Below are 25170 nucleotides of genomic sequence, written 5' to 3' on the forward strand. Positions count from 1 at the left end.
AATTCAAATTAAGCAAAGTTTGCTTGGTGAGTTGAGCTTGTTGGTAATCATTTTGAACATATAAAACTTTTCAAAGCTTATATATTTTACAACTTTTTCTTCAGTAAAATTTTTCTTTTTTCACAGTGTCACCTCTGTCAAAATCTACTGGGAAACCTATTCCAGAAGCAATGCTATTAATGTGGGTCCAAATTCATCCTGGGTTTATTCCAATTATTCTGTTGAATAACCATCCCATTTTATCTCATTTCCAAGTTGTATGAATGATCATTACAAAAACAGACCATCACCTGCTATTAAGAGAGGAAAGGAACAAAATATCTTTCTAATGAATTAATAACTATGAAATATTTTTATTAGCATGATCAAGCCTTACACATTTCTAAAAAAAAAAACAACTAAGTATCTCATTCATAATAAGAATATAAAATTTAGAATTTAGAATAAGAAAAGGTATTAGTGAGAGAACTATAATACCGATTTAAAAACACAACAGATATGAGGCAGCAAAGGCGTGGACTCCACTAAATGAAAAACACGAAACATTACATCATATAACCAGTTTGTAGCAAGCACATCTACCTGGTGCGGAGAGCAAAGATGCTACTGCAGTGCTTGCAACTTCCAAAGATTTGCTGCCTCATGTCCGACCTACTGTGTACCTTCTCTATGTCTGTTTCATTTTGTTCGTGTCAAAGTTTTCTGCATTTCGCTTCATTCCCCATTATTCCCAGGATGCATTTTATCAGTGCTGTACGTCTTCATTGTGTCTGCTTTATTTGTGTCAAATTTTTGGGGGTGGGAGGTGGGTGGGGGTGTCCCTTTTCTACTCTATGTAGTTTTGACTGTTCCATATCTATCAATTTTCCGTACTTATTTTATATTGTATCGTGGGAATGTGTGTCAAAGTTACTCGTACTTATTTTATATTGTATCGTGGGAATGTGTGTCAAAGTTACTTGTACTTATTTTATATTGTATCGTGGGAATGTGTGTCAAAGTTACTCGTACTTATTTTATATTGTATCGTGGGAATGTGTGTCAAAGTTACTCGTACTTATTTTATATTGTATCGTGGGAATGTGTGTCAAAGTTACTTGTACTTATTTTATATTGTATCGTGGGAATGTGTGTCAAAGTTACTTGTACTTATTTTATATTGTATCGTGGGAATGTGTTGTTTAGCAGGTGTATCACATCATATTTTCACTGTTTGCCTCTGATCATGTGCATATGTCAATTATTATTTTAAGCATTTTGTTACTTAGTTATATTTATAAATTTTATCTATTCATGTTTATAATCAGTTAAAGTATCTATTGGAGTTTATATTTATTGTTAAATGTATATACCGTGAAAGCCAACCTAAATTGAATAAAATTCACTTACAAAAAAGCCATGCTGCTCACCTGATCAAGTGAATTTCCCATGTAAAACAAATATAGCCCTCACATCGACTCCAGGGGTCATGGAGTTAACAGATTTAATCTATATCATATAAGTATGCTTGCCTATCAATTTGATATATTGTACTGTACTATTGTGATTCTCAAGAAAAAAATTTGAAAGAATTTTCCAATATATATTACTCTAAGTAAAACTTTAAACCCAAATTGTGTCTCCCCCAGCCCCGTAAGTCAAGGTGTGGACTTTTTTTCATCAGGCTTTATCTTCATGACTTCTTTTTTATCACAACTCTCTCTCTCTCTCTCACACACACACAATCATCCACAAACTTGAACCTACACTGAATGAGGATGCTTGAATATCAGTTTGACATAATGCACCCTTGTGATTCTTCTTCTGAAGATTTTCAAATAATTTGCCCATATTTATATATTCCTATGTAATAACTGAAGCCTGCCCTGGGGCCATGGTGTTATCAAACATGAAATCACATTACAAGAGGAAGGTGATTTCTTTAATTTCCTATATATCCATACATAAAACTTTGAACCCATCTTGTGGCCCTGCCCCGACCTTAGAGGTCATGGCATTTACAAATTTTAATCTAAAATACATGAGGATGCTTGAATATTAATTTGTCAAATTGTATATACCCTTGTAGATTCTTGAAATATATGTAAAAAAATTTCCATATATTCTTACATGAAAATTGAAACTTTTCTTATAGCCCCACCTTGTCCAGTCTGTCACACTTAACCACACTGCTCTTAAAGTACAGGTGTGATTACCGATGGGTGTGGGGTAATTGGCATTATTATTGAGGGTGAACCCTATAAAATTTGATCATTTGTTTGTGAACATCAGTGGCATATGGCATTATGTGTGGGTGGCAATTTGGCATTATAACAGGGATGTTAACATGGCGAGAATTTTTTTTTTTTTTTGAGGATTTTCAGGCAATAAGCAGGGGTGGCATTATAACGGGAAAGGGGGGGGGGGCAATATATCGAGGGAGCGCTGTACATCGATTTACCATGGTAAAAACTTCGATACATCGATTATTATGAGCGAATACGTATTTCTGGATTGGTATCCATTCTTGCACACTGGTCTGATATGTAATATGGCTATTCGGACTGATTGTTGATGTCGGACATTGTGATGTCATCTGTATTTTGCAGTGCAGAATCAGCATAATTATTACAAAGCACATTATAAATATCAATATAGATATGTATCACAATCAATGCAAAAATTGTAGATGTCAAAAAGACCTATACCATATATAGCCACACACAACAGGGAACTCCTCTCTTTCTCTACAGGGTAGGGTGGTCTAATTTCCACCATCTTGGTAATTTCAACTGATGGTGTTTTACAATTAATTATTTCATTGTTTGTATCATAACACTTTCTGGAAATCAAATATTTTCCCATATGTTTTGTGAATTTCCTTTTCGAGTTACTACAGACACTTGTTTTACTTTGATGGTTACCATAGAGAAACTTGACAGATTAGAAGCCCTGGGAAATTGCACATGACAATTTTCATGTAAATCTAGTGACACCACACCTTAAACGGTATCTAAAAGATTTCATCTAATTATTCATTGCTGTTATTGTTAAGAAAAACATGAAACTGAATTCAGGAATTAGTGAAATATACATAAAAAATATATGATTATATCCATTTAACAACAGAAATATTTCAAAGTTTAAGTTATCAGTCAAAGTTACCCATGCGCCATTAAGTAGTGATTTATTTAACTATGGCAGTGCAAAAAATAACACAACTAAATTGTGTGTGAAAAAATACTTTGAAACAGAATTATCTGACTTAATATAGAACTTCGTGGATTAAAAAAAATCAAAGATGTGAATTCCTGAAATAATTATGCCCCTCCCCTAAGGCTGCAACGGGTACCCGAAATAACCGAAAACCGCGGGTTGTGTTGTTCGGGTCGGGTTCGGTTCCATTTTTCCGTATTTCGGTTTGGGTTTGGTTTTCAAAATAGAATCATTATGTCGTCAAAATCCTCAAAGGTGACTGTATTTTTATCAATAATTGTTAAATGATGGCATTGTGGACAAAACTGTAAATAATGACAGTATATGTAAGATATGTCAGACACATTGAAAATATATGCCACAGGAGCAACATCGTCAATGTTGTTTCTCGTACCATGGATGTCGAGTCTAAACCTCAGTCCACGTCCCCGAGTAATTATTGTGCCAAAATACAATAAAAGTTTTTGATTTTAACTGTATATATTAGATTTTTAAAATAGTTATATAGACCCAAACCGAAATAACGGAACCCGAAGTAAAAAATTTAGAACCGACCTGACAATTAGAACCGTAACAGCCCTACCCTCCCCCCTCTCTGATAAATAAAAAAATGCATCAAATTCTATTTCTAAATAGTTCTAACTATATTTTTATTTCTGGACCCACAATTAAATTTTCATACAAGGACGAGAAATAGCTGTCTTCTCTACTTCTTCCCCTGACAAACCGAGTCAATAAAACGGTAGAACATAGTTATGTGGTCAAAGTTACCACATACACGGTCAAAGTTACCCTTCTATGACACAATGTTCCTAAAAACATTGTATTTCCTTATTTAAACATATTTAACAGAGAAATAATTAGGATATCTATAAACACCAATTTAACTTTATCATGGATTAATTGATATATTCGTTTGGTATTCACATAATCAGTTGAAGTTAGACCACCCTACAAGTAATCATAAGAATTTTTTATTTTTTTTTCCTTTCTGGAAAACAACACAATTGTGATTACATCAACTAAAATGGTAAAGGGAGTAATGAAGAGTCAAGACTTTGTTATGTATGTTTTCTAAATACACCAATAACAAGATATGATTATAATCTACTGATTATAAAGTCTCCCAAACGAAGTACTGGCTGTATAAAAGTGGCTTTTTCTGACTACTACTATTTTCCTCCCTTGATACTGTTTTGTGGATCTCATAATCATTTCTGAAGATCCCATATCTCTATCAGACCTGGTCCTTAAGTAATACCAATTTTATGTTCTAAGGTCAGAGGTCAAGGTCACTATAGTCACTTGACCTTGATACTAGTTTGTAGATATTATCATCTTCTTATCATTTCTGAAGGTCCCATGTCTCTATCAATTCCAGTTATGAATTATACGAGTTTGTATGTTCAAGGTCAGAGGTCAAGGTCACTGGAGTCACTTGACCTTGATACCAATTTGTAGATCTCATCCTTTCATCATTTCTGAAAACTCCATGACTCTATCAGACCTGGTTCTTAAGTAATACCAGTTTTATGTTCTAAGGTCAAAGTCACTGGAGTCACTTGACCTTGGTACTAATCTGTAGGCCCTGTCATTCTCTTGCCATTCTGAAGATTCCATTTTGCTATTAGTCCTGGTTTTAAAGTTATACCAGTTTTTATGTTTATGGGCAGAGGTCAAGGTCAATGGGGTCACTTGACCTTGATACTAATTTGTAGGCCCTGTCATTCTCTATTCATTTCTGAAGACCCCAGGACTTTATTTATCATATTTGTAAAGTTATATTTGTTGAAATTTGGAATGAATTTTTTCCCCATATATAAGAGTTCTATGTTAAACCCCACCCCCATTTGATCCCCCCCCCCAAATGTACCCTAACCCCCCTTCAATCTGAAAACAAAAACATTTCTGCACATCTAGATAAATTGGCCTATCATATCCTTGAAAATCTATTACTTCCATCAACTGGTTACGGAGAACGGTGTCGGGACAGTTTAAGGCGCGAGAAAGAAGCGGAAGAAGAAGCGGAAGAATAATAAGAACAGAGCAAAAACAATAAGACTTAATAAAAGTAAATAGAAATTTCTGATATTTCAAATGCAAACAGCCATGTACTCCATTGAATATATCAATTTTTCAATTTACAGTCAGTTAGATGCATGAATCTGATGCAAAATAAAGTTTGAAAATGAATTTAGATTCTCATGAAACTAATCAAATTAACCCCTTTATTATGCAATTAGATTCAAAGAGCTTTGAATAGGGTAGTTATGTCTTCCCTTTAAATAAAGAATGTAAAGTAAAAGCAATGCAGACCATTCATAATTAGAGGACTACTGTATCAGGGTTGTTCCAAAACTGAAATGTACGTAAACTGGCAAAAACAGAGAGAGGGAGGGAGACAGTTGATTTTGATTATGCAAACACTAACATAAAATTTTATCTATTCATTTTGCCAACTTACAAGTTTTACAACAAATTAAATTGTCAGAGCCTTACTGTTCTACCCATGACTTAATTTAATAGACTGTCATTATGGGCCCCAAAAGATGAGTTTCACTTTTAGATTTCCTTAATATAAAACACAGGGTATTGCGAGCAACTTGAAACATCCCAGTTTTGTATCAAATGTGCACCACCACTAACCCTATGAATGTTGGAAAATAATGCAACCAAAAACTTTAAAATTACAGTAAAACTCGAATATAGCGAACACGGATATAGCGAATTTACGGCTATAGCGAAGCGAAATTGATTTCCCCAGCAAATTCTTTATATATTCTATACAAAAATCTGCGTCTATAACGAACACGGATATAGCGAATTTACGGATATAACGAAGTAAATTCCTATTCCCCTTGAATTAAAAATGAACGTAAAAATCACCTTTATAACGAATTTATTTTTTTCATTTTTAACTCTGTGATTTTTAACAATCGTTTTCCTTTGACATAAAGGATCCACACTTATTACAAAATTTCTGTTTGTATTTTTTCAAAAAAGGTTGTTAACGCAAAACAATACTTACACATATGTTTAGGAAATATATTGTTGGTATTGTTTACTATTCTCGGTAATTAAATTTGAAGTTTGGTTGCATTTATTTTATCGTACACTCCTTTATTTGTGTAAAGCAACAAGTAAATGACAATTGCAATAGACTGTACATGTATATATTCCGCAAAATTTTGTTGACATTTCTATCTCGATATGTTCTTGCATGACTTAATAATCCATCAAGATAAATTATCATATATAAATCAATGTGTATATTTCTTGTATAAAAATATTTCTTCTCGAAAATATATAGGCTTCATTTCTAGTAAAGACAATACAAACGCAAGTACATCGATTGCTGCTTTCTTATAGAACTGACATACATGTAGAACAAATCAGTTTTATAACGAATTTGTTATATTTGAATTATAAATTCGCTATAAACGTATAGCGAATTACGCTTATAGCAAATTTTTATAGAGGGTCCACAGAAATTCGCTATATCAGAGTTTTACTGTATTTGCAACATTTTCAACTTTCATAAGAATTTAGAAACAAGAGGCCCATGGGCCACATCGCTCACCTGAGTCACCTTGGTCCATATCAGAAGACTTTCCATATATATTTGCATGTAAAACCATAGTCCCTATTATGGCCCCAACCTACCCCTGAAGGCCATGGTTTTTGCAAACTTGAATCTACACTGTGTCAGAAAGCTTTCATGTAAATGTGAACTTCTTTGGCCCAATGGTTCTTGAGAAGAAGATTTTAAAAGATTTTTCCTATATATTTGTATGTAAAACTTTGACACCCCCCCCCCCCTTGTGGCCCCATCCTACCCCCAGGGGCCATGATTTGAACAAACTTAACTCTGCACTATGTCAGAAAGCTTTCACGTAAATATAAGTTTTTCTGGCTCAGTGGTTCTTGAGAAGAAGATTTTTAAAGATTTTCCCTATATATTTGTATGTAAAACTTTTATCCCCTATTGTAGCCCCATCCTACCACAGGGGGCCATGATTTGAACAAACTTAACTCTGCACTATGTTAGGAAGCTTTCGTGTAAATCTCAGCTTTTCTGGCTCAGTGGTTCTTGAAAAGAAGATTTTTAAAGATTTTCCCTATATATTTGTATGTAAAACTTTGATCCCCTATTGTGGCCCCATCCAACCCCCCAGGGACCATGATTTTAACAAACCTGTATCTGAACTATATCAGAAAGCTTTCATATAAATCTCAGCTTTTCTGGCTCAGTGGTTCTTGAGAAGAAGATTTTTCCTATATATTTGTATGTAAAACTTTGATCCCCCTTGTGGCCCCATCCTACCCCGGGGGCCATGATTTTAACAGACTTGAATCTGCATTATATCAGGAAGCTTTCATGTAAATCTCAGCTTTTCTGGCTCAGTGGTTCTTGAGAAGAAGATTTTTAAAGATTTTTCCTATATATTTGTATATAAAACTTTGATCCCCTATTGTGGCCCCATCCAACCCCCGGGGGCCAAGATTTTAACAATTCAGAATCTGCACTATATCAGAAAGCTTTCATATAATCTCAGCTTTTCTGGCTCAGTGGTTCTTGAGAAGATTTTTAAATATTTTTCCTATATATTTGTATGTAAAACTTTGATCCCCTATTGTGGCCCCATCCAACCCCCGGGGGCCATGATTTTAACAATTTAGAATCTGCACTACCTAATAAAGCTTATCTATAAATTTCATCTTTTCTGGCCCAGTGGTTCTTGAGAAGAAGATTTTTTAATGACCCTACCCTATTTTTACCTTTTCTTGATTATCTCCCCTTGGAAGGTGGCCTGGCCCTTTATTTTGACAATTTAGAATTCCCTTTACCTAAGGATGCTTTGTGCCAACTTTGGTTGAAATTGGCCTGTTGGTTTTTGAGAAGAAGTAAAAAATGTTAAAAGTTTACAGACGGACAGATGGACGCCGGAATACAGGTGATCAGAAAAGCTCACTTGAGCTTTTAGCTCAGGTGAGCTAAAAATTACTTAACATAAATATAAAATGTTTTTCTTGACACTTCATTTAAAACGTCCAAAACACAGTCACCAAAGCTATCACTCCCGATTCCAACTGCTTTCAATTTTAATTAATTCACAACAGAATATCATTTTAACATTTTCAACTTTATGTAAACCTACCATATAGAATTTAAGAATTTGCCATAATCAAAATCACACATCAAATGGAAAAAGCACCCCACCCCTCTCCACCAACACCATGCAGTAATACAAAAAGGTGATTTCCCCTCTTCCTCAAAAGTCCAATCCTGGAACAACCCTGGCAGAAATAACAAAAATGACAAACTATGGGCAAAAGATAGCAAAATAATTCTCTACATTTCTCTTACCCAACAATGGTTGTACATCTGTCGGTAATAAATCTGGAACAAGACATTCCCATTCATCAAAGTTTCTGCTCCATGGATGTTGAGTAGGAGGATTTTACTTGGATGATTTAATTATTTTTTTAGAAAAGGTGAGATACATTACAACTGAATTCTGGCTTTCTTTGTCTAAAAGTGTGATGTGCTATAGCATAAAAACAAATGGAAAGCATGTGAGGCTGTAGAAGCCCAAAATGAAATGTTTTGGTAAAATCAAATTGTGATTTAATATTTATTAGTTGCTTAGTTGTCTCTACCCTCTGATGAATTATCCAATCACAACCTGCCTTTATAACAAAGGCAATTTGTAATGTTTACTGTGCACCAACTAATGGAGAGGGACACTCTAGGGCCATCATAACCAATCAAATTTCCCAAAGAGTTTATTTGAAAAATAACAACTGACCTTAGCCAATGAAATTTAGTTTTAGGGATACTTGACCATCAATCTCGCCACAATAGTGTCACTTCAAAAAATTTGTCCACATTATAACAAAGAACAATGACTGGTTGCCATTTGCAAGGAAACAAATTTTGACTAGCACAAAGCGCTATTCATGTTTTCCCTAGACTGCAGCTATGTGTAATGGTTGTATCTTTTGTTATCCTGATGAATTCCACCTCATTCTGTCATGCATGCAACTCGTAGTCCCACCACCAGATTTAAAGGAACTCATACCATTATAAAACATTTAATACTCGCAAAAGCAACACAAAATGTCAGATCGCAACTTGCACAGTGATTGTATTGTGTCCATGCTAGTCACAGATGGGCTACTTTTGAGAAACTATCCGGAAAAACGACAGCTGGTATCCTTGTCTGATCACTACTAACTGCTGAGGATACTAGTGACTCAGTACTCATACACCAGAGACAGCTGTTGATGTGGGGAAGACATTGATTCCCTCTTGGCCTGGCCATGACAGTTCAGTGCAATGATGCTCAGATGTCCTGCAAATGACCTTGGATACAGAACAAGGTAAGCAAAGCCAGAAAAAACTGTGAAGGACCCATCCTCTGTTACCCCAGTTACAGCAGAGACAAACAAAGACACATTTATTCACAGTATCTTCTACCATGTGACAGCAAAAACCTGCAGAGACTCCTACAGGTACATATTCATGACAGAACCCCCAACCTACCTTAGTCTATAAACTCAGGGCTACAAAGATTTCTATGACTTGACAACTCTAATACCACTCAAACAGAGAGAGTCTAACAAGAATGATGGGCAGCTCATTTTCAGGTCCCAGCAAACCGAAATTAGACTCCATTACAATTGCCCAATGGTCTGTTGTGAATTTGGCTATCATCAGAAATTGTCGCAAGATGGCAGCCTATTTTAGATCAACTGTCATATGCCAACATATCTATCAGATATTCGCCTCTCATGATGTTAAATCAGAGTACTTCTATGACTACATGGAGGATAGGAAATTACAGCATGTCCATCAATTTAAATGGAGTAAATAACTTGACATAAAAATAACTGTTACATAAACCTACAAGCCTCATCCTCTCAGCCTTGGAGGAAGAACTAGCATCAGATGACGATGAAGTTTTTCCTATAAACGGAACAAAACATGGCTTCAACATTACTGACCTCTATTCGAACCCAAAATGAGTTGAAACTTGACAACCAACCACCACTTCATCAACCAGTACAGATTTATTTCAGAAGGTAACACACCAAATTTTAGCTGATATTGCAGAAGAAATACCGAATATACTCACCTATAGGTCGGTTCGCTGTAAGTCGGTTATATATTTTGTAGGCTATTTTGGAGGGATTTGCCATTGACCCGCTTATAAGTCGTATAACTTTCTTTCAAGAATCGGTTGACAATTTCAAATCAATGCTCTAACATTTTCACCTCTCTTTCAAATAATATTTTGTGAAATTTATTCGTTTTCTCAACAAAATAATTTCAATAATATACACTAAGATGAATAAAATATTAAAATATGTAAATATTTGTACTTTATGCATATAATCCTAGAAAACATGAATAATATAGTATGTCCATGCAGTCAATGTTAATCATGGTAATCATTGGAGTACGAAGTTGTTTAAAAAATACTCTACATTACGCTGTCCAAAAAAATGCTAGTCCTTATAGGACTCGCCTATAGTCGAATGTAGAGTTTTGGACCAATTTTTAACTCCCAAAAATCTTACTTATAGGTGAGTATATATGGTATGTGCCCCATCTCCTCCCTTAATCATCAATCCTCTTGGTATAATTCCAAAATCTGATGGAGGAATCTGTATTATTTATGATTGTCAACGACTATGAATCAGATTCCTATTTATAAAGCATCAATCCCCAGATAATGCAAAAAAATTAATCCAAATTATCATTTTGTGGGGGTTTTCCACAGAATGATAAATTTGGCTTATTTTAGTGTTAGATAGTTTTCCACCAAAATTTCACTCACCAAATATGCACCTAATTGAAACTTTAGTATTTGCAAGAGAGATAACTCTTTTTGTCCACCAAAATTTATTTGGCTAAATTTTTTAGCATACGTTTGAGCCAGCAAATCACCAAATTTTAGACTTGCGGAAAAATCCTGCTATACCGTATGTATTACGTGGCCAAAGTAAACCAAAGTGGGCTTATCAGTCAGTACCAATAAGTTTAATAAGCTAAAAAGTAACAGTATTTAAATGGTTTTTCGATGGTGAAATGAAATATTTCCCGCACCTCAGATCTCCAGATTTCCATATATTTCCATATTTTTTCCGTATTTTAGATGCAGAAAAAATACAGAAAAAATGGGTGAAACTAAGAAAGTAAGGAAATGAGGAAAAAATCTGGAAAATATGTGGAAAAAATACAGAAAAAATATATGGAAAGTTGGACTTTGTCTATTTTCAATCAGAAATGCAACAAGAATGCAGAACTTAAAAAAAAAAATTTCATCTGGAAAAAATACGGAGCTCTGCTGAACTTAAGAAAAATATTCAGTTAACCCCTACTGATATTAAACACTTTGAAAAGAAAGTCTCTTAAAGAGAGATTGGGTTCATGATTTAAAAGCATCGGGTGTGTTATTCATTTATTTATTGGAGCTAGGCCTAGTCTAGGTCACCTACACGTTTGTCAATGCAGTGTTCTATGAGACAAACGTCTAGGAGCATTCTACGATAAACATTTACACTCCATAACGAGGCTTATCCGAATTCTGATAAAGCAGCTGATTGGTTGATGCATAATGATGACGGATGCAGTCAAACAGAAGATAAACAAAGTTTTATCAGATTTAAAAATCGAATTCTCACTGAAACCTTTACAGAAAGAGTGTTTACTTAAATTAGCAAATAGGTCAGACGTGTTGGCAGTATTACCAACAAGCTATGGGAAATCGCTATTGTATACGATTCTACCGCAATTAATGTTTGAAGAAGACCTGCATAGTAATACGTTTATTTTTTTCCCCAGTGATATCGTGTGTGTATTTTATGTATATTTTTTATATTATGTTATCTATTTTTCTATTCTCTCATTTATCTGTCTGTGAATATGTTTTATACAGGACCACAATGTAAACTAGTCATTTGTACTAATTGTGCTATCCTGTCTAAATAAAAGAATTTATTATTATTATTATAATACTAGTTCTCGTGAAGTCAGCATAATTCTGGTCATATCGTCACTGGTTTCTCTAATGAAGGACCAAACACAACGTTTGCTTTCTTTAGAACAAGCGACACATAAACTGACATTTGGAACAACAGCTGTGGTCTTTGTTTTCTTCGGTGTCGCCATTTCCGTTTTTCGATAGCGCCCCCTCGCGGTGTAATATTTTTAAATAGAACGCTCCAAGGCGTTTGAGTGGGAAGTCAAGCGGCTTGCGTGACCTAGGCTAAGCTAGGCCTTGAAGCCAGACAAGAAACCATTGGATTTTATGTTTAATGCCGTTTTACAACAGTTGACAAAGAATTTATGTACTTGTAGCTGGAGAATGCAGATATTACGGTATGTATACAAGCAATTTACAGTGTATTTCATAGACTGGTTAACTGTCTAGATAGACATTAGGATTCTTGCTTATATATTGAATTTACTATCAAAATAACTATGGTATCATCAATTAGAGACGTGTGTAATTTAATAACACTGGTTATATGGGGTCTAGCTGTGTTGTTTTGTTTTTTTAATTATTCTTGTTTGCAATTTCATTCAATTTTTTCAGAGAGTGTTCTGTAGCTGTTCTTCATGAATGATTGTGAATATTTCCAAAATGAGGATTTTTAAAAAGTTTAATCGAAAAATTGCACTTGATCCAATTTGTACCTTCAACCATGACTTTCTAAGTGAGTTTTTTTTTACTGCGACAATGTGTATATGAGTACGGATCCTTTGAAATACATAAAAAATGGATGGAACTGACGGTGGCCGGTGGAGTTGTTGTGGGTGAAACTCGAGTGATTTTATGATTAAATATTGAACAAGTGTCGAAGTGAACAAATCAAAGAACTGCACATGGTTGCAGATGTTTGGTTTTATCAATTTATCTGTACATTTGTTAACAGAGCTTTGAATTGTAACTCTTAAAGTTTCATTAGGATGTAATAAATATCCCTATAAGAATTTAAATGAAGTTTATTGAAGAGTTTTCTTTATTTCTGCATTTGTTACATATTTCCATATTTCAGTTACAGATTTCCGTATTTCTATTACAGATTTCTGTATTTATGCATATTTGTTACAGATTTCCGTATTTCTGCATTTTTACTAACAAATTTCGGTATTTCTGCATTTCTGTTAAAGATTTCCATATTCCCTCATTTCCACATTTTAAAAATTTATCCGGAAAAAGAGTCCCAATACTCCCGTTCGCATTTTTTCCATATTTTAAATGCGGAAAAAATCTGGAGATCTGAGGTGCAGGCTAATTATGACACTAGATACATATTTCATCACAAAGGATCCCACTTTGTGGCATTGTTTGCGAAGCTCAAAGGTCAAGAAAACTCAAACTTGAATCTGTAACCCACTGATATAAGTTCAAGCTGCAGGGATAGCCAAAAAGTCTGGAAAACTGTCAATGAATGCATGCACAGATGCACGGGCTTATCACTATAGGGTTTTTGACATGGGGCCCTCATTACCTTTTGGTGTTACAGAGGCTCGAAATTTTCCATAGCCTCTCCCAGGTTGTTTGCAGGATGATGCATCATAGGAGTTTGGAAATAGTAGCCAATTTGGATGATCCCTTTGTGAACCCACAAAGATTAAGTGTTTTGATGCTTAAGGTAGCAATTGCAACGCAATCAAGTGGTTTATTCATGTAGTATCTAATGAGATTATTTTTGTTTCTGATTTCGGAATACATCACGCGCTTGAACATCAGTAATGACAGATGATGAAAACAAAGGCTTGTCAGATATAACCAGACACAGGATAAAGTGAAAATATGTTTAGAAATATACGAGTAAAAATAAAATACAAATGAAAAATTCCTTATGTTTTAATCATCTTTTCAATAATAGTCATACATGTAGTTTAAGTCTCCATGTAATACGCCGGTTTCGAGATACGTCCGAGCTATTCCCCTTTGGAGAACTCCCGTACATAGTAAGGCGCAAAGCACAACTTGTTTACATGCGGGAGTGGGACGAATATTCATCACTGCATAAGTGAATGTACTCAGTAAGTTTATCATATGCAGTTTCATCACCCGATTTCTACTGATACATCTAGACTAAGTAAATGATAAGTATTCAAGGAGTAATTGAATACTTCAAATTCTTATCATATCACGTTATTTCGTTGCACCTACCTATCATAACTAGGATTTTACTTGCAAATATGGCGTTGCATTTATGTTCCCACTTTAGTAAAACATTTCTTTTGAAAGTATTTTATATTTTCTACATCAAATATTTAAAGAGAAGACGGGTTTAATACATTTTATCATCTTTCTCACCGACTGCAAGTTCCACTCTGTCCCACTTCAGCATTCAAAGTTACACTAAATGCACCTCCTACACAAAAGAGCTCTAATCTCGAAACTGGCATGATAGACAACAGTAGCATTGCAATTCCCATGAAATAGTTTGGGGGAGGGGGTAAAAACTCCAGTGAATTTCAGTCATCTGGCATCAATTACACACTTTTAGTGGAAAAAGGAAAAAGACAGATGAATGATGCAGGATGACAGATGCAGACTAATTGCAATAGGTCACCCAAGTAACTCAGGTAACCTAAAACAAAAAAATTCATATGAAAATAATTTAGACCTTGTACATGTATCAGTCTTTCAATGGTGATCAAGAAGAAGTTAAAAATGTTCAATTGTTAGGCCAATTCAACTTAATTGATAGATTATCATCCTCGCCTGCCCCTCAAAAATCGAACCGCCCAGATTTTTTTTATTTTGCAAAACTTGCGATTTCTGGAAAATTTTCATGTCCGACTCCGTTATTTACACTTCTTGTTTACATTTCCGGTATAGCAACGTGAAAATCCACGTGAGGAAAATATAGATCATATGGTTTTCTTAATATCTCACGTTCATACGGGCGTAAATGAAAGGGATTAATGTTCTTCATATCTTGAAGAAGTTTGGTATCTTTCTGTGTTTGAAAATAAAGCTTAACCTGGAATTTGTCTGTGAAATAAGCATAGATTGATATCCATTTAGCATTAAATGATGCACTTTTGTTGACAAAAACTCGTTTGTCATTAATATTTCTCTCAGAAAATAGAAATTAAAATATAAAATCCTCCCACCCGCCCCATACTTTTTGGTGACCCTGGATGATAATCTAATAATTAAGTTGAATTGGCCTAAACACACGACAAACACTGCAGGACGATGATGCAGACGACAATTGTTAACACATGACAAACACTGCGGGACAATGGATGTCATGCTATGTCACATTTTCTACACTCTAGACCTTAACCTTGTGCAGCTCAACATGGGAAAGATTTATCACTTAAATTCCTTGTAGTTGTTAAGCACACTGAGTTACCACCTATAATATATATTACTAATCTATTTTATTATCAGTCTCATAATTCTCTAATGCTATGGTAAAACTGCATATCGCTAAAGAAGGAATAACACATCACAATTTTTCAAACAGACGTACATAAACCAGATGTATAGTCTTTGTCCTTTAAATTACATCACCTGTTTGTTTAGTTCAGTGGGTTAAATTAAGGCATTAAGCTGTCAACTAAATCTATAGATCATGCATTCAAGTCCCACAAGGGCTTTACATTTTTTCTTGATGATTTTACACTGAAATTGAAATATTTTACTAAATGAGGTAAGTTCATTTAATTTTGATTTATTACACATATTCTATATTCTTATTCTATATTTTTATTCATGACAGTTAGCTTTAATTAGTATGTTGTACCTCCTTAAAATCAAAATAGCATATAAGTAGTTATCCTTCTTGGTTGAGACATGCTATAAATTTGTTTTTTAAAACTTTATTTATTTTACAACGATTACAAAGCATGTTATACAACCCAATGCTTTTCATTGGCTTGGATACTGGCTCTTAAGGAGGAGTCAATGTTGTGGGAGGAAACCAGAGTACCCAACAAAATCCACATGTCCAATAGGGTATTCTGTCATTATTCTTCAGTTATCATATGAATTTGATGCACTACATGTACAATAAGAATATCAGTAAAACTGAAACTGATGGATAATCCCTGAACTGCATCTAACCACTGAACTACTTCATATGACGAATGACCCGCACAATGATCAATAACTGTTGAAATATTGTTGAAATGAAGATTATTTTCATATAAGGTATATGTTCTGAGTGATCTTGACCTTTCCAAAATGATATTGAGTGACCTTTGTCTGAACGCCATTTGCCTGACCCTGTTACTTAATCATACATGCCAACTTTCCCGATTTAGGCGGGATCTTCCCGATTTTACCCTCCGGTCCCGCTTTCCCGATCGGGAAAGCAAAATTACCCTAAAATCATGATTTGAAATTTTTTCCGACCAAAATTTCCGATTTCACGATTGAAAACGAGTTTGAAAGCGGGATAATCGTGAAATCTCGTGACCAGAATTGGAAATCCCGCGTCATTTCTGAACTGGCCAATCAGAAATCGGGACAATAGTCAGCCATTGCTGTTTACCTGTGTCGCATGGTGTCGGGTTGGTCTGCCTGTGTCGGGGTGTTTATTGGACAGTACGAAGCATGTTTTGATAGTAATTAATCGGGAAGATGGATTTCAAATTGACCTATCCTTTACACAAACGTGAATGACAACGATGCTAGTGTCACCACCAAACAATCGGACATTCCGCCTCTCGCTGACAGCATCCAAAATTTGCAATAAGGTACGTCAAGTATATATTTTTTCCAACTATAATAATATAGGCTATCCAAATCTATCCATCTATAGCGATGTATTATATAGTCTATATAGTGTAGTATTCATTAAATATACTTTGTGATGCGTAATTCGCACAAGTCTGTACTGAATTTTTTATTTAGCAAGTAGCCTTAATTTACAAGTAAAACGGAATATTTTGATGCGTTTTTTTTTTTCCTGGTAATTATTTCAGATGTCATGGGTGCAAAGGTTTTGTTCGCAAACTTCATAGCAGGGCAGATCACTCCTTTTTTGGTTGCAATGCAGATTATTCCACCAGTCTCTGCAAGCCCATGTTTACAGACAAGCAAGATCGCCTTTGCAGTCATACCTAAATGCATGTGCTTTAATTTAAATTTTGATATATAGACCGGCCAATGTTTATTGTATGGTGTAAAAGGATGCAACCTTAAATATTATTTGATATTATGTATGTGACTTGTTGGAGAAGATTTTTTGCTGAATAGATGATTTTAATAAAATATTAATGTATATCTTTCAAAGTTTTTTTTATATAGTTAATGGTCAAACACATTTGATGTTGTGTTAATATATGATACATTAACAATGATTTGATTGATATTTTATTTGAAAGGACAAATATTTATTTTCATGGTAAAATGTCGTGAATTTTGAGCTTTGAAAAAAGGTCGTCGCGCGCAAAATCCCCCATGGGGATTTTTAAAAGTTGGCATGTATGCTTAATTGTGTGATATATGATCAATACCTGTTGAAAAAACTGTTGAAATAAGAAACTTTTTCCTTATAAAAGGTATATGTTCTGAGTGATGTTGACCTTTCCAAAATGACCTTGAGAGACATTGTTCCACAAGTCCTTGTCTCAAGGAACATTTGTGATCAATCATATAAATTTCTGACAAAAGGTTTAGGAAATATGAGCTGGGATGGATGGCGACTATATGGTCCCCCTAAATTTTTTGGGGAGCATAAAAATTTGAAGAACTTGACAATTTAAGACCAGTAGAATCTACATCAAATTCAAATATCATAGATAGGGGATCTGCACATCTACACATGAATGTTAAGCACTAATACTAGTATACAAAGTTTCATTCCTTTGTAATGATTGTGGATGGACAAGGGACTCTCATCATGATAGCAGCCAGGGCTTCCTGATTACACAGTACACACAAGTTATTGCATGTTCGTAATGAATATGAAATTGTAATAAACACATTAATAACATTGATAAAGATACAGCATTGTTGAAAAAGCCAACAAACATAGAGGTTTTTGAAGGACAGACAACACAAATGCAATTTAGCAATTAAAGAAATAACAGTGGAACCCTGTTATTACGTTCCCCCTTTAATACGTTAGTCCGCATATTACGTTGAAATTTCAAAGCACAAAACCATTTCTTAACAAACCTATATAAAATAGACCTCGTTATTACGTTGTCCTAAGATGCCGGGACTCGGTACTACGTTGTCAAAATTGCGACAAAAACGTAATAAACCCCTAATTATTCAATAGTGATTCTCAAAATAATAAGCCATTCACACCTTGACTGTCTGAGGCAGTCACCATGTAAATTTCATGGTCTGTTTGGGGATTAGAGACACTTGACTGGTCAAGCTTTGATAGATCTAGCGACATCAATACAGGTGAATACCCCGTATCGAAGCCAGTGATAAACAATTAAATAATGTTTATTTAGAAATTGTACTCTATGAAATTTACTTCATTTTTCATATTTTGATAATCAAAGAAATAATAATTTCTCAACCACCTGCGTGTTCAGCATAGTGTGATTACCTTCGCTATTAAAACTCTATTTACGGACAGCTTTGGTACCAAACATGAAGGACAAGATTTATCGTAGCAATGTTAAAACAGATTGGGTGACTGCTTGGACATAGGTGACTAAAGGTGTTCAATTAAAAAATTGTCCGTTGTTTGGACATGCAGCTTGGGTGTTCGTAAATCTCGTCCATACATACACCAATCAAACTGTTCTGTGTTATCGGCCGATTCGTGCACGGCATTTACCTCAGTGAACATTCTAAAATCCCTTGATGTGCACGTGATTTAAGTGCCATCATTTAGCATCATAAATGAAATCTTCGTGCATCATTATAGTTTTTTATGTGGATTGCGCTTAATTGTTCTCTGTGTTTATCGTTGGTGAGAAAAGTGTCTAAGTGTTGGGTATCGTGTGCGTTTTGTGTCTACAGTTTTGTTGTTTTTTGGGGTGAGATTTTTTTTTATTGTGTTGTGTATTGTGTAATAAGAGAACTTAATAAAAACGATGTTTTGTTATTTTTTTATACGAATGTTGAATATGAACCAGAACGAGTTATTGATAGAAATTTACATGAACGCATTGTGTTAAAGTTGAACAAAATGGCGGTCCAAATGAATGCAGAAAAGCAACGTTTTTCAAAACATCCTTATGTATCCTACACCAGAAATAAAGAAAAGGGATAAGAATATGAAGAATTACGGACATTACAGATAAAATGTAAATAAAACAAAGTATCATAGTCTTTTAAACAAAAACAGTAAAGATATATTCACACACTCCTTCACGGAGTACCAACGGAAGATATACAATTTCCAAATGATATCTTTAACAGATTTCACTTGGAACGTTTATTATGTTGCCCCCGGTATTACGTTATTTTATCGTGACAAAATGGAAAACGTAATAACGGGGTTCCACTGTAATTTAACACAAAGAACATGATCAGAGCACTTCATTTGGTGCACTTTTTTCTGTTATGAAGAATACTTTTGGGGAGTTGTTAAGCAATTTTAACTTGTATTTGTTTTGTGTTTGCCAAATTTTTAACTTGATGCCATACTAAGGTACAGTCAGGAACAAAATTGTAAGATGGGAAATTTGTTGCACTCTAAACTAATTTGCTGGTGAAAATGGACCTCATCAATTCATCATTTTAGTACCTACCAACAATGCCTTGGTGCTGTATGATGGTGGTCTGGACTGCTCCCATTTGAAAAACAGCACCATCACTGGTCATGGCAACAAGTCGACCATAGCGGGATGTGGCACCCAGGACCAATGAAATAAGGTGCTCTGGTAGACCATGGACAAAACTGTAGGTTTTCTGCATCACTACAATGTTCTGTGTTGCCACGCCTTTACTCCAGAAATCTCTCTGAAACAAGGATACATAGGAAATGATATCAGAAAATAGTTGTAGTTACAGACCCTGAGGTGTACTACTATACCGAATAAACCGTTCTATAACCGACACCAAACCAATCAATTAAAATTGTTTAGCATTCCGTTCATGGGCCAAAGCGCTCTGTTCTACGATCAAACCATTCTTTTCTCATCTAAAACTGTCTGTTCTTTATAAAGCGTTCTTTCCCTCAAACTAATCATTCAAACGTGGCCATTCGGAACTCTCTTAGCATTATTGAGTCATTGTAGATAAACATGGTGCTTGGTTGGGGACAAAAAATACACAATAGATTTTTTATGAAAAGAAGAAGAAATCTGTGTAATTGGGATTTTTTTGGGATCAGTCGCAAATAGGTTTTGAAACAAACACAATTTCAAATTATAGGCTAAGTGTATTTAAGTTTTATATTGATAAAATAATTGACACATTTTTGTTACAGAACAAACAATAGCAACAAGAGGTCCATGGCTCACATCGCTCAGCCAAGTCACCTTGGTCTTTGCTGTTTATCAACTGTTGTGATTTTAAAAAGTTTTTTTCAATCTTTATTCCCATGAAAAATTTTAAGTTATTAATTTTCCCTTAATTACATGCTTGAAAACATTTGCATGTAAAAGAAAACAGTGAGAAGATTTCTAAAAATGTAAATATAGTGTGGTACGCATAAATCATCCTGAACAACTCGGGCCTTTCATCGAAAACACAGTGTTTTTTTAGTGAAAGAGAAGAGGTGTTCCGGATGAAGCATAAATTATTGTCTGTTAGGCGTCTATAAATAGCCCCACGTGCATCAGGGGAATCCTAACATGATGTATTAACTCAGATGCAACTGTCTAATTTTAAGGTTAAAAAAGCGTAAAACAATGAATTGCTAAGAGGTATTTGATATTCTTATTTCTATTAAACTTATGGCCAGGTACTGTTGTAACAAAAATAAACAGCTTTACACAGATAAGGCCGCTGATGATTTGAAAGTTTGAACTGCAAACATGACTGTCACTTAAAATGGCTGAGTGACGGTTGTTAGTAAACGCCAATTTGAAATCAAGAAATTCTGGTTCAAACAGGTGAAATAATGTATGACATGTTGTACAGTCTCAAAAATACGTATATGCGATGATTTAACAGCCGTTTTACAAGGTGGAAAAAAATTGTCGAAATTTGGACCATACAACTTTAACCCTTTTTTTTATTGAAGAGTTATTGCCCTGCATGTTTTAAGCACAATTTCCACTTGTTTACAAATACTGTTACAACAAAATTTTCTGACAAGCTAGTCATTATATGTTACACTTGTGAATATTTAAGGAGTATTTACTTTATTTCATACTGTGTTGTTATCTCTTTCTTGCCATTATCATATAAATAGCGGATTTTCGAGTTCTTCCATGTCCGTGATTATTCTGCATTTAGTCACTATTACGTCAATTTTTTTTAGGCATAGTCATTTCCGGTTTATTGTCACAATGTAAATACACAAGTTTAGAGCCTATTAATATGAATGTTGATTCTATACATTCCAAGTATCGAACTGAGGAAAGTTTTGTTACAGATGAGTGTTTCTTGTTCTTTTTACTGTAAAAGTAACCTACTTCTTTTTACTGTAAAAGTAACCTACAAAGGCTATGTAAGGTTGCGAATGGGCATAATTTGGAAATCCTCTCTAAAAATGTTGGTGTAGATACATGTACATACAAAATTTTTGATCTGAAGCTCTTGAAAGTCAATTGCTGATTGCTAAAAAAAAATTATTGAATTGTTGGAAATTATCAATAAAAATGTGGTAAAAAAACCCAAGACATACCAGCTATTAAAAGTTATTACATCATATGATTTAGCTTTACAAATATTGGGTACCACTGGCATTATTACAAATCTGATAATGGAGTATTTCCAATGCACGTAGAATCAGGGAGGGGGGAGAAAATGGTCCCCCTTTTGACAACCATCATTTTCTATCATTTTCATATACAAATAAAGATGTATTTCATGACCCCCCCCCCCCCCCCCCCCCCCCCCCCCCAACTTTTTATGGCAGAAGTGAATGGTAACGCAAGGTCGAAGTCATGTAGAGAATCCATGAGTTCTCCCCCAAGATTCAAGAATCAGAGTTTGGGGAAAAATTTCTTTGAGACAATAGATAAGATATGCTACTACCCCCCCCCCCTTCCATATATATATATATATTGAGGTATTTAGAGTCGCATGTTACTACTTAACCCTCCTCCATGTATTTGGAATTTGAAAGATTTTGAATATCAGTCATAAGAACTGTTAGGTTTTGTTTGTTTTGATATGTTTATTTATTCTTGAGAAGTATTTTAGACAAAATTGAAGACATCTTCTCCAGCTACACCCCCCCCCCCCCCCCCCCCCCCCCTGAAAACGATGGTACATGCCTGTTTCCCCCTCTTCCATAAATCTGTATTACATCCCTCTGCCACACACCAATAACACTGTTCTTAAATACAGTATCAAAACCAGTAAGTAAAATAAATTTATGAACGAAAGATTTCTGATTGTTATCTAAATCGGAAGTAAGCATGCCTAAAATAATCATCAAATCATGTGACTTAGGTAGATTCTAAAACACAAAATACGCATGGAATGGAAGAACTCGAAAATCCCCAACTGCTTACTGACTTAAAAAAACTTTAGCATAATTCAGAGTTTATATTTCAATCAGAGCATTTTGTATGTATCTTCTTGTGGTTGAAGGTCGTTATTTTGTAGTTTACAGTCTTTTACTACATCACTACCGAATAAAGAGATGAAGCATACTGAGTCAGTACAGATCCCCCTATTGTGACTCCACCCTCCCCGGGCGCCATAATGTGCAGAAGCTTTAATATGAACTACCTGGAGATGCTTGCATATTAATATGAATGATCATTGCTCTGCCGTTATTAAGAAGATTTTTAAAGATTTTCTCCAAATATATATATATCCTTTACAAAAATTGGATAAATATTGTTGCCCCATCATATCCCCAGGGGCCATGATTTGAAGAAACTTAAATCTATACTATGTCAGGAAGCTTTTATGTAAATCTGAACTTTCCTGGCCCAGTGGTTATTCATCAGAAGATTTTAGAATGACCCCACCTTATTTTTGCCTTTTCTTGATTATCTCCCCTTTGAAATAGACATAGCCCTTAATTTCTACAAACTTGAATCTTCTTTACTATAGGATTAAACATTCTTTTTGAAGAATTTATCGATGTGTAAACTCCGGACATTTTACTCACAAACTGAATAAAAGTGCAAAGCACTTTTATGTTAAGTTTGTGAGTAAAATGTCCTGAGTTTACACATCAATAAATTCTTCAAAAGAAATGTTTGATTCTTATAATTCCAATTCATTCACTTTATTAACAATTGCAAAAATTTGAATAGTTTCCCAGCACTATATGTTATTTGTTTTCAGGCGTGAATGAATACATTGCGTTTTCGGATTTATTGATGTATAAACTTTTGTTCAGCTTTATTTTTGTCCAATCAAAACAATTGTAATAAATAACATAGGAATTATACAAGAATGATTTGTACCAAGTTTGACTGAAATTGGTGCAGTGGTTCTGGAGAAAATTATGAAAATATGACAATAACAACAACAGACAATCCAAAAAGCTCACTTGAGACTTTGCCTCAGGTGAGCTGAAAAGGGGAAGCTGCCTCTTTATATCAACTATAAACTAAAATATAAACTGCCAGCACACTTTTAATAAAACATCAATGTGCTTCATGAAATATACCAGCATGAAGCATCGCAGTTCATACCCTCATGTATTTTCAAAAATAAAATATATTTTTTAACTGAACAGTACTGCAATTTAACAGCAATTCCATGTATTTATCATGTACCCATCAATAATCTGTATTTTGATCCACATGTTCTGTAAAATTCACAGAGTGAGATCTAACTGATCACCACACTGGGGTTATCTGAATCCATATCATGTCTCTCTGAAACTAATGACATCACAATGCATCAAAGCAAGTTTTTTCGTGGAAAATGATTGACTGTGTTATAAACAAAATTGTGTACACAATATATAATTTCACTATATGTTTGTGTTTTTGATGATCAGGAATACATTCATTATCATATAAACATATATTTTAAAATACATAAGGGGTATATAATAAAGGACCTCCCCACTTTAGCTGTGACATATGGCCCCCAATGATTTAGTAAAACAAAGTTTGAATTACAATTTGCAATGCCCCAGCATGTTCAATAATACCTTAACTTAGAGGTTTGGCATTTTATTTTACTGAAAAGTTTGTCAACATTAAGAACTGTTGCTCGAAACACTCATCAGGCCACACGGTATTGTTGACTACATGTAAATGAGGAGTAGGGGCAGCCCCTCCCTCTTCCTGTTGTTACGTCCCTGTGTTATTTGGAGAATACACATTTCAACTCTCTCTCTCTCTCTCTCTCTCTCTCTCTCTCTCTCTCTCTATCAGACATTCAGTCTCTTTAATCTGCTTAAAGCTGTATGTTCCAAAGTTCATGTATTAAAGTTATTATCTTTCCCTTGAAAACATATAAAAAAACAAGATGTGTTTGTGAAACACAAATGCCCCCGATAATGGCCAATTCCGAAGATGGCCAAGGTCACAAGGGCAAATATCTTGGTACTAGTAGAAAGATCTTGTCAAAAGAAATGCTCATGTACAATATGAAAGCTCTAATATTTACCATTTAGAAGTTATGACCAATGTAAAAAAAAAAATTAAAAGTAGGTCAAATGTCAAGGTCAAAAGGTTCAATACCAACGGAAAGTCTTGTAACAAGGAATACTCATGTGAAATATCAAAGCTCTATCTCTTACTGTTTAAAAGTTATTAGCAAGGTTAAAGTTTTCAAAAAGTAGGTCAAACTCCAAGGTCAAGGGGTCAAAAATGTTGGTACCCACGGAAAGGTCTTGTCACAAGGAATACCCATGTGAAATATCAAAGCTCTATCACTTACTGTTCAAAAGTTATTAGCAAGGTTAAAGTTTCAGACAGAATGACAG

The 25170-nt window shown here is 34.5% G+C and overlaps 1 protein-coding gene and 1 long non-coding RNA gene across 2 annotated transcripts in view; one reads left to right on the forward strand and one right to left on the reverse strand.

Annotated features, from left to right (window-relative positions):
* Positions 1-25170, reverse strand: part of LOC125679294 (uncharacterized) — a 280879-nt gene that overhangs the window by 175091 nt on the left and 80618 nt on the right. The window contains exons 25-26 of the mRNA XM_056154454.1: positions 19904-20114; positions 8564-8596 (exon numbers count right to left, since the gene is read on the reverse strand). Coding sequence (XP_056010429.1) covers positions 8564-8596; positions 19904-20114 — 244 coding nt within the window. The remainder of the gene's footprint in view (positions 1-8563; positions 8597-19903; positions 20115-25170) is intronic.
* LOC130051802 (uncharacterized) lies at positions 16464-17465 on the forward strand. The gene is made up of 2 exons (XR_008800060.1): positions 16464-16936; positions 17165-17465. It is a non-coding gene; the product is annotated as an uncharacterized LOC130051802 (long non-coding RNA).

Source organism: Ostrea edulis, chromosome 2, assembly GCF_947568905.1.
Source record: "Ostrea edulis chromosome 2, xbOstEdul1.1, whole genome shotgun sequence".
NCBI lineage: Eukaryota > Metazoa > Mollusca > Bivalvia > Ostreida > Ostreidae > Ostrea > Ostrea edulis.